Here is a 10,829-nt window from a genome sequence, read left to right on the forward strand (position 1 = left end):
TCGGAGTACGAAATGTACCTCGTTTCCCGTGCCCGGGCTAACTCCTATTCCGGACACGATGCAATATGCATGATATGCATGAAATGCAACTAAGATACAATCCTAACATACACAGAATGCTATGAAAATGAAATGCCTCGAAATGCGTGCACACGGGCACGCAAATCGAGAAAATGACAGAATGCAATCTAAGATACAACTTAGTATGCACTATACTGTGAAAAATGAGATGCCTCGAAATACGTGCACGCGGGCACGTAAACCGAGGCGACGATATGTGCCTCAAAATGCGTGCACACGGGCACGCGAACCGAGGTGATGATATGTGTCTCGAAATGCGTGTACACGGGCACGCAAACCGAGGCAATGATATGTGTCTCGAAATGCGTGCACACGGGCACGCAAACCGAGGCAATGATATGATGCAATGAGAATGAGATGGAAACATGACCAATGGGCTTATACCAACATGAGTGAGCCTCAGCCACACTCACATCGGATGCCGGCGGATAAAAATGAAGTGCCTCGAAATGCGTGCACACGGGCACGCAAACCAAGGCGGTGACAGAATGCAATGAAATGGCATGGAAATGACAAATGGGCTTATACCAACATGAGTGAGCCTCAGCCACACTCACATCGGATGCCGGCGGATAAAAAAGGAGTGCCTCGAAATGCGTGCACACGGGCACGCAAACCGAGGCGGTGACAGAATACGATGCAACATGGTAAAAATGATATGCAAGCATGCTAATGGAATTTCAGCAACAAAATATGGGGGAAAACAGTCCCGAAATGAAACGAAATGACATGAAATGCAAGGAAATGTCCCGAAATGCGATATTAGGCGCCCGAAATGGCCTATAGCTATGCCAAACATGCACAACATGGACATGCAATGCAAAGACAGAAGCTAGACAGTCCCAAAAGATGCACTTTCACAGTTATGAACATGGCCAAACAGCAAGCATAGGTATGGCAAAATGGCATGCAAGAATAGGGGCCAAAAGAGGGGTAATGAAGCAAGTGGTATAAGCAAAACCCAAACTGAAAAATTTCCTTCTACAACACTGAATATGGACCAAAAATATGAACATTCACAGTATATGGAAGCCTCAAAATCAGTATACAAATATGCTAAAAATGTGATGCAAAACAAGACTCAAAAGGTGCTATAACATGAAGTATACAAAATAATCACCAAACAGAAAAAAAATGTTAATGAAATATGAAGTATAGGCCAAAATAAGGCCACTTTCAGTTCGGACCAAGGTCCAAAAACAGAAGCAAAGAGGGCTTCCAATTTATGCAAAAATGGGGCCAAATAAGGGATATAACTACAAGTGACACATGGAGGCACCAAATGGTGTTGAGCCCTTCTCCAATGTTGAAGAGGGGCTCAAAATAAGCCTAATGTCAGTTTACAACATGCTCGAAAATAAATTGCTCATGGGTCAAAAAAAGCATGCAAAACTATGACATACAAGAGGATCAATGAAGCAAGTGTATTATGGAGGGCTCAAACAGGGTTGAGCCCTTAATGAAAAGTGAAGATGAGCTCAAAAGATGGCCCTTTTCAGTTAGGGACGGAGCTTGAAACCAGAAGGAAGTGGGGCTTGCAAATAGATCAAGGAAAAGGGTCAAAAGGGTAAAAGTATTACTTACCCTTGAAGACTCAAACTTTTGTTGCTTCTTGGGTGAATTTGCAGCTTCTTTAGCCTTCAAGAATCCTTCCTTGTTGCTGGAAATGAGATGGTGGTGGTAGAGCTTGGTGGTGTAGAAGGAATGATGGTTAGGGACTTAGGGTTTTTTGAAGAATTGAGAGCTATGGAGATGGAGTTGAGTATGGAGACTTGAAGAGCAAATTTTCTAACCCCAACAAAGGACAAGGTTTGCTTGCTATATAGGCCAAAGGAGGGGTGTAAAGGTGGGGGAAAATGAGAGGAAAACTCCCCCACAAAATATCCCCCGGATAAATATCTTGTCTGGGGGATATTGCCCCACAGCTGTAAAGTGCACAGTGCAAGGAACACGGCCGGCCTATCACTTTTGTTGCAGGTGGCCGGCCGGCCACACCCCCTAGCCGGCCGGCTAAGGGTCAATGAGATTTTCTGGCCGGCCAGCTACTGGTGTGGTACCCCTATGTGTGTACAACACAACCATGTGGTTAAAAGTCCGAGAAAGTGGGTCCAAGGGGTTCAACATTGGCTCGGAAAGAGGGGGTCAAAAGGGTCAAGTTGAATTACTGGCCGGCCATGAACTTTTAGGGGCCTCCCAGATGTGTAGATCACAGATATGTGGTTGAAAGTTCAAGAATGTGGGCCTAAGGGGTTCAACATTAGCCCGGAAGAAAGGGGTCAAAAGGGTCAGGTAACCTTAATGGCCGGCCACCAACTTTTAGTGGCCTCTCAGGTGTGTACATCACAAATATGTGGTTGAAAGTTGGCAACACTAACCCTAGGGTGTTCAACATTAGCCCGGAAGTGCGAAAAACGAGCGCCGGGAGGCTCCGGAGGAGAGATAACTGGTTGCCGCAACAATTGCTGGCCTCCCACCCTTCAGTGACCTTCCCTGTGATAAAACAGAGGTACCTGCCAAAAATGAATGAAAACCGTTGCAAAACGAATGTTCCGAGGCCAAAACACGCAGTTCGGGGTCCCGAAAATGGGCTGTTAAGCACCAAAAGTGACATTCGGCCACGAAGTGGGTTTCTCAGACCCCAGTGTCCCTGAAAAGGGAGCAAATAAGATGTATGCCAAAAATCAGAGCAATAGGAGATGGTTAAGCGGTCCCGAACCGAGGCACACGGCCTGACGGCTCCGAAAACCGAGAACCGAACTCCGAAATGGGCAAAATGGCCTACGGCCACAAAATGTAGCCTACGGACATTGAGAGATGGTCTACGGGACCTCTCCCTCCCCTCAGGAAAAGAAACAGAGAAAACCGAGTCTGGTTCGCAAACCGAGACAAGGTACAAAAAAGGGTTCGGAAGTCCGGAGGCAGGGCTCACGGCCGCGACTCTGAAACTTCTGAACGAGCACATTATGCAACATCACCAAGCGCTCAATCGGTGACGTCTGAGTCTTAAGGTCGGTCAAAAATGGGGTGTCTACACTACCCCATCCCTACCCCCATCTCATGCCCAATTTAAAGAGAGAGAGAGAGAAAAAAAAAAAAAAAAGAATTATGAATGACAAAGCAGTTGATACCATTATTTGAAACTTTTACTAAAGCGGCTTTGGACACATCAGAATAAAACAACATTTACAAAGCTTCTTAATTTGCTCACCTCTCTGTTATTTTTTTTAGACACTAGTAGCAAAAATTGATAAAAGTATTGCTTCAATGGTTGGGAAAGTGTACCGAGTCTATATATATATTAAGCAAAAAAGTGGAAAAGTATTGCTTCAATGGTTGGGCAAGTGTCTAACTTAGTTTTATCAATCAATAAGGCTTTTGACTGATAACAGTTCGTTAAGGAAAAGTAACTATTGATGTACCCATAGCTCTTTTGCCTAATTTCATACTTATTATTCCTATCTTGGAATTAGGAGCGAACAACGAATATTCTGATTCGTTTAAACTGATCAAACCAATTTGATCCACCGCATTCTGGATGGATAGTGATAACGAGCGGATGATTACAGATTGATTTTGTTCAATCCGCCTAGTTTTGAACTGATGACGGATTTGAGATTCTTTTGGTCGCAACCGAACCGTCAAACCGGGAGCACCCCTAGTAATTGTAAGACTTTGTGTTTCAATTTGTTTAGATATTCGGTTTATGTTTTCAACTGAAAAAGAGTTTAAATATTTTGTTGTGTTTTCAATTTGGAAATTCTTTTATCAAATGGCAAGTGTTGATATGTGCATTTTTGTGTGAAAAATATAAGGTTTAATTTTGTCATTTAAAAAAAAAATCAAATTAAATAGTTTTTGAATAAAAAAAAGTAATGAAATAGTTTTGATAATGCATGGTTTTTTTTATACAAAAATGCTTTATACCCCCAATGGGGGTCAACCCCCAGTGAGGTGGAGGCCCGTGATTGGGCGAAAAAAAATTGTTTTTTTTTTTTTTTTTTTTTTTGGTTGTCAGCCAGTGGGGGCGCGCCACCTCACTGGGGGTATTTAGCAGGGTTCTTTTGATTATATTGAGTTGGATTGTTATCCAAAAAAAAATGTTGACAAGTTGTTGTATTATATTCAAAATTTATAAAAGTTTAAACTGCCAAACCGATTCGCATTCATCCGTCAATCCGCTCAATCCGCATCCGTCAATCCGATGGACAGATACGGATTGATTTTTTTTAATCCACCAATTTGGAGGACTGATGACGGATTAAAAGTTCTCCAACTGCAACCCGCAAACTCCCCTACTTGGAATCACTATGTGCCGATGTATTCTTAGTTATTTTGGATTAGATTATTTGAAAATTTTGAGAGGTGCAAGAATTTCCAAAATAATGATTTTGTAATAAACAAAGCATTGGGATAGAAAGAAAAATATTTGGTGATAGGCAATCTTGTAATGCTATAATGACTATCGAATTTTTACCATATCTTGTTTTACCATATGATAAGTCATTCCAGTTGTTAGTATTGCAACATGTTAAGTATAATAGTATAAAAATATGGTAAGTGTAATATTATTAGATTTCATGTCGTACTTTATGCATAGAAAAATATTTAAAAAAGTATTGTGTGGCAATGATTTTTTTTTAATTTTTTAAAATCAAATTAAAAAAGTATTGTGTGGCAATGATTTTTTTTTATTTTTTAAAATCAAAATTATGTCGTTTTTGGATACTAGAAAGTGCACTATAGCCAAGGCCTTACAAAGAATAATGATATATAATTCTACTTTTTAGACCTTTTTTTTAAATTCAATAATGTGTCAAAAGATGATTGATTAACCAATCATCTTCTTGACACATCACTTGATTAAAAAAGTGGGTCTAACTTTTGAGCATAAATTGTAATGCTCATCTAGATTCATTCCTACAAATAAATTATGTGTATCAAGTAGTTATAACTCTGAAAATATTATTTTTAAATTTATTTTAATGACATAGATGTTTGACTTGTTTAATGGGAATAAATTTAAAAATAATATTTTAAAGAACCCCGATTGAGACCCCAGTAAACTCTCACTCCCACCATCCCCGCATACACGTGGGAGATGGTCATTAGATCAAAAAAAAAAAAAATTTGACCAATCAAAATTCATTGGGCGCCTGAGGTCACCCCAGTGGGGCCCCGACCATTGTGCTAGTTTAAAAGCGTTTAGTATTTATTTATAAATAATTTCCTAGATAATGGGAAAAGGATTGAATAACAAATTAAGAAGACTCTGATCAGGGGGCCAATATTCTTGGATCTATCAGTTAGAGTTATTAATGGGATTCGAAATAGCATGCTGAATTGTTTGGGGTGTCCTAAATAAGTGTACTTTTTTTCTTTTTAGACTAAAAAATTGAAAAAAAAAAATATGGATGTTTGGGTTAACTTTTTGACTTTTTATGAAAAAATATGTATTAAAAAATTGTATAAATTAGTGTGTAGGGAAAAATTAGAATTGGGAGTTGTGCAGCCGTAATTTTTAACTTTTGGTGAATAGTGATAACTTTTTAACTTTTTGAGTAACTTTATTTGTTCTGAAACTGATTTGTATCATTTGTTTATATTTATATCTTGTGTTATATTATTAGTAAATTGATATCCATATTTCTTGTGTATTAACCTTTTCATATTTCTTTCATTTTAGCACGAAGCGAAAGAGGAAGACCTTTAAGGTCCCTTGCACTATAGATGAGGCTGTACATGTGCAGGCAAGTCCTTCGCTACCTCGCACTATGGATGGAGCATCTTCTTCATCTATTTTATCTCCATATACAGTATCAACTACCTTAACACGGCGAGGACGAGGATTTGCCCGAGGGATAAAGGAATGGGGTACAGGCACTAAGATCCAAGTAAAATTTGATTAAGTTTCAGCCAGTGGAGGATGATGGCAAAAAGTTGAAAGGACAATTAGGGTTGATCGTGCGCAGCGGGCATAGAGTCCCACTTACATATCTCAGTTAGAATGTGATGCATGTTGATATAAAGGAGAATATTTGGCAAGAGGTGAAGGTATATAGTTTTCCCTTTTGCTAATTACGGTTAGGGTTTATGCTTAGATTTTTGAATTTTTCCAAGTTATTAGTTATTTGATTTATGATTTCTTGTTAATTGTGTTTAGTTATTAATTATTAGCTTGCTTGTGAATTTGTGTATTTAGCAGTAAAGTTTACCTCGAAACATATGGAGAAGATGCTCCATCAATAGTGCAAGGTAGCGAGGGACTTGCCCGCACATGTAAAGCCTCATCCATAATGCAAGGGGCCTTAAAGGTCTTCCTCTTCCGTTTCATCCTAAAATGAAAGAAATATGAAAAGGTTAATACACAAGAAATATGGATATCAATTTACTAATAATATAACACAAGATATAAATATCAACAAATGATACAAATTAGTTTCAGAACAAATAAAACTTTAGCAATAAAGTTTACCTCGAAACATATGGAGAAGATGCTCCATCAATAGTGCAAGGTAGCGAGGGACTTGCTCGCACACGTAAAGCCTCATCCATAATGCAAGGGGCCTTAAAGGTCTTAACCTTCCGCTTCCTCCTAAAATGAAAGAAATATGAAAAGGTTAATTCACAAGAAATATGGATAGCAATTTACTTATAATATAACATAAGATACCTATTAGCATCCTCGGTTGTCTTCCCAACAATTCTTCCTTTTGGCGATACTGATAACTGTCAAGAGTGCAAGTCAAATTCAAAACCAATTTAATACATGAAAAATAGCATCAACTAACAAGATAAAGTCATAAAAAAAAACTCCTACGAATACTGACTAGAGAGGCAACATCAACTCCAATTTCATCTAGGACCTGTCAAGTAAATAAATAAATAAACAAACTACCCAACATGTGTTATTCAATTAACAATAACAAAAAACATAAATCATCTTGATTCATAAAAAACATAAACCAATAGAAGAACAAGAAAAATTAAACAATGAACCTGGTTGGTTAGCTCTTCAGTTTCCTCTTCAGTCTGCTTAGCTGGGGACATTTGTTGTAAGCAAGCTTGAAATTTTGTTATTTGTTGCCTAAGATTGATTAGCTGACATGCTGAAATTTTAGTTGTTGCCTGCAGAATGCAAATACAAATAAAAATAAGAAGATAAATCTGAATATAAAAACAAGAAAGAGAAATACGTTCCAGAATGTACCTCATTTCCTGTTTTAGCAGTTCTCTTTATCTCCGTAACAAGTTTCTTTTCCTATATCAACAAAACATTACCTATAAACTCTTTATCAGAACAAAAAACATAAATCATCTTAATTTATAACCGACATTGTAATTGAATAAAAAACATAAACATTACCTATAAACTCTTTAACATACTTTCAATTGCAAGGCAGTGATTTTCCTCTCAATTGCATTGGCCATTTCAAAGAACAGAGATCCGTATGCAAGTCCACAACGATGTCTCCTACGCTCGTAACTATTAAAACCGACATTGTAATTGAATAAAAAACAACCACCACAGTAAGTAAACATTTATTATAAAAAGAAAAAAAAAATTATGAAATTCTACACTTGATAATAGAACAACACATAAACATATATAAATTTATCACAAATTCAGCAATTAAGCACGAGACATTTTAACAATATTTAAACTTTTCTTATTTGCAAATAATAGAAACCTAAGAAACATGGAGTATAGTTCAACCCTCTTCCTCAACAATCACAAATGAAGTTCAACCATCTTCATCAACATTAATTGTTGCTCTTTCTATTCCTTCTCTCACCTAACCAATTTCTTCATCACGAAGCACAGCATTGTCTTCCAAATGTTGAGTCATATAGGCTTCAACTTGAGGATCATCATTAGAATTCATATCAAAAACACCTCTTTGATAAAATGTTGTACTTTCGCCTACAGCTCGACCCATGTTGTTATCACCTTCATTGTTTCTCCTCGGTCGATTAGATTTGGTTTCCACATCAAGGAGATAGCGAGAACAAAAGTTCATGCATTCTTCCACCAAATACCCCTTAGCTATTGAGCCCTCCAGATGAGCTCGATTACGCACATATTGTTTCAATGTAAGAAGAAACCTTTCAATCGGGTACATCCATCAAAACTGTATTGCTCCAGCGATCAAAGCTTCATCAGCAAGATGTATAGGCAAGTGTTCCATTATGTCAAAGAAAGATGGTGGAAAAATTTTTTCAAGATGACAAAGAGGTATTGCTATACGATCCTAAATATATTCCAAATCACTTGTACGATTCACTTTGGAGCATAATTGTCTAAAAAAAGTGTTCAACTCAATCAATGGTTCAATCACATTCTTAGGCAAGGACCTCCGTACAGTTAAAGGAATAAGTTGTTGCATCAAAATATGACTATCATGGCTCTTAAGACCCCAAATACTTCTATCTTGTAAGCGCACATGTCGCGAGATATTGGATGCATAACCGTCTGGTACTCTTACTTCCTTGAATACTTTGAGAAACATATCTTTCTCATCATTGATCATTGTGAATTGTGCAGGAGGTACATAAACTTTATTGAACCCTCTTGACTGCAAGTGCAATGGTTTTCTGATATTCATTTCTTGCAAATCACGTCGAGCATTCACATTATCTTTGGATTTTCCTCCAACTCCTAGTATTGTCCACAATATATTATCGCAGACATTTTTCTCTATGTGCATCACATCGAGATTGTGTCTTATTAAGTTGTGCTCCCAATACGGCAATTCATAGAATATACTTTTTTTCTTCCAATTATGGCTTTTTCTTCCGTTATTTTCCCTCTCTTCTTGTCTCCTGAACATTTCCTTCAGGTCATTCATCTTGTACTGACTAAGGACACCTTCTGATTCCAACTGATGCAATATCTCAGATCCAGGTAAAATTTGAGGTTTTAGTCTCCATTCTCGACTACCATCAAATGAAACTTTATCCTTTCGAAATTTATGATTAACTGGTAAAAAACGACGATGACTCATGTATGAATACTTCCTACCATGCTTCAACCAAAATGATTGAGTTTTCACATTGCAGCAAAGACAAGCATATTCACCTTTCGTACTCCATCCTGATAAGTTGGCATAGGCAGGAAAGTCACTGATTGTCCATAACAAAGCTGCATGCAATTGAAACATTTCATTGGTTGATGCATCAAATGTTTGTTCACCTTCATCCCATAATTCCTTCAACTCCTCAATCAATGGTTGTAAATACACATCGATCTTATTGCCAGGTTCTTTTGGCCCATCAATCAGCACAGACAAAATCAGATTTGGTTGTTTCATGCACATCCATGGTGGTAAATTATACAGAATCAACACAATTGGCCAAGTGCTATGAACTATGATCATTGATCTAAATGGGTTGAATCCATCTGTAGCTAACCCAAGACGTACATTACAACTATTACTAGCAAAACAAGTGTTTCGCCGATCAAAGTCCTTCCATGCGAGGGAGTCAGCAGGATGCCTTAACACACCATCATCAACTCGTTCTTCCGCATACCATCTCATAAGCTTTGCCATTTTCGATAACATAAACAATCTCTGCAACCTTGGCTTCAAAGGGAAATACCTCATCTGTTTTGCTGCTACCCGTTTACCAGATTCCCTTTCATCATTTCCAACACCACCATTTTGTTTCCATCTAGAACTACTGCATGTAACACGTTTATCAAGCTTTGTATCCTCTTTTCTGAACAACATACAACTATTGGGGCAAGCATCAAAAGTCTCATATGTGAAACCCAAATCTGTAGTAACCTTCTGAGCTTGATAATATGAGCTTGGAAGTTTTGTGCCCGTTGGAAAAGCCTCATTCAAAAGTTCAAGTAACATGTCAACGGACTTGTCGATCCATTGATTGAGCACCTTCATATGCAAAATTCGAACAATGAATGATAATGAAGTAAATTTGTGACACCCCGAGTACAGATCAGTTTGTGCATCTTCCAAAAGTTTAAAATATTTCAAAGTTTCGTCATTTGCCCCTATCCGAACCGGATCATCTTCCTCTACATGGCTTGGATCACTTGCCCCTGCTTGGGCTGGATCACTTGCCCCTGCTTGGTCTGGATCACTTGCAGTTGATTCATCATTCTCAACACCCATATGTGGAATTCCCAGGGCCTCTTGTACCATCCCAACCACATCATCTCTAGTCACTGAATCCGCCATTAATGTTTGGTTTTCTTAGTTACCATGTAATTGGACATAGGATTCCCCATGATGAATCCAATTTTTGTACTTTTTTACGAACCCATTGAAAATAAGATGCTCCCTTGTAACCTCTCGTGAAAAATTACATCGATTACTACAAAATCGACATGGTCAACTAATCGATAAACTTCCATCTCTATTGTTGTATGCAAATCTCAAGAAATTATCAATCCCATTCACGTAATCAATTGACATCCGATTTGGCAAATCAATCCAATTCTTGTCCATCTTTCTATTTCTTTAACTGTTTTTGTACACATCCATAAAAAGAATGAGTTTGCAAAGTACTGATAATAATTCGGATTTGAGTTACAGGAAAATTCAATGATAAATTACTGCACAGCCAATATTTTAAGTTTGATTTCAGCTTTTGATCCATAAGACTTGTTACTTTTTATGCCAATATTTTAAGTTTGATTTCAGAAAAAATAAGTAGAATCATGCCGTATGGCATAGTTTAACAAAATAAATGATGGTTTAGACTTCTAGTCTGTGATGAAGGATGGA

The 10,829-nt window shown here is 37.7% G+C and overlaps 2 protein-coding genes across 2 annotated transcripts; both read right to left on the reverse strand.

Annotated features, from left to right (window-relative positions):
* Positions 1-6,289: 6,289 nt before the first annotated feature.
* Positions 6,290-7,509, reverse strand: LOC145792065 (vacuolar protein sorting-associated protein 2 homolog 2-like). The gene is made up of 7 exons (XM_082872551.1): positions 7,465-7,509; positions 7,289-7,339; positions 7,078-7,206; positions 6,909-6,944; positions 6,752-6,807; positions 6,554-6,673; positions 6,290-6,413 (listed from the first exon to the last, which is right to left on the reverse strand). The coding sequence occupies exons 1-7, from the start codon at positions 7,507-7,509 to the stop codon at positions 6,290-6,292; spliced, it is 561 nt and encodes a 186-aa protein (XP_082728677.1).
* Positions 7,510-7,874: 365 nt separating this feature from the next.
* LOC145792066 (uncharacterized) lies at positions 7,875-10,280 on the reverse strand. Its single transcript, XM_082872552.1, has 2 exons — positions 8,434-10,280; positions 7,875-8,184 (listed from the first exon to the last, which is right to left on the reverse strand). The coding sequence occupies exons 1-2, from the start codon at positions 10,278-10,280 to the stop codon at positions 7,875-7,877; spliced, it is 2,157 nt and encodes a 718-aa protein (XP_082728678.1).
* Between the last annotated feature and the right edge of the window lie 549 nt (positions 10,281-10,829).

This window comes from Camellia sinensis, chromosome 5 (assembly GCF_055761805.1).
Source record: "Camellia sinensis isolate YWXY chromosome 5, ASM5576180v1, whole genome shotgun sequence".
Taxonomy (NCBI): Eukaryota; Viridiplantae; Streptophyta; class Magnoliopsida; order Ericales; family Theaceae; genus Camellia; species Camellia sinensis.

What these genes read in the sequence shown, in the direction of transcription:
- LOC145792065 (XM_082872551.1), bottom strand. Translation starts at nt 7,509, where the DNA reads ATGGCCAATGCAATTGAGAGGAAAATCACTGCCTTGCAATTGAAA. An exon ending in GAGTTGATGTTGCCTCTCTA is followed by an intron (nt 6,808 to 6,908) that starts GTCAGTATTCGT and finishes CACTCTTGACAG; the next exon opens with TTATCAGTATCGCCAAAAGG. An exon ending in ACAACCGAGGATGCTAATAG is followed by an intron (nt 6,674 to 6,751) that starts GTATCTTATGTT and finishes CTTTCATTTTAG; the next exon opens with GAGGAAGCGGAAGGTTAAGA.
- LOC145792066 (XM_082872552.1), bottom strand. Translation starts at nt 10,280, where the DNA reads ATGGCGGATTCAGTGACTAGAGATGATGTGGTTGGGATGGTACAAGAG. An exon ending in ATTCCTTTAACTGTACGGAG is followed by an intron (nt 8,185 to 8,433) that starts GTCCTTGCCTAA and finishes CCCGATTGAAAG; the next exon opens with GTTTCTTCTTACATTGAAAC.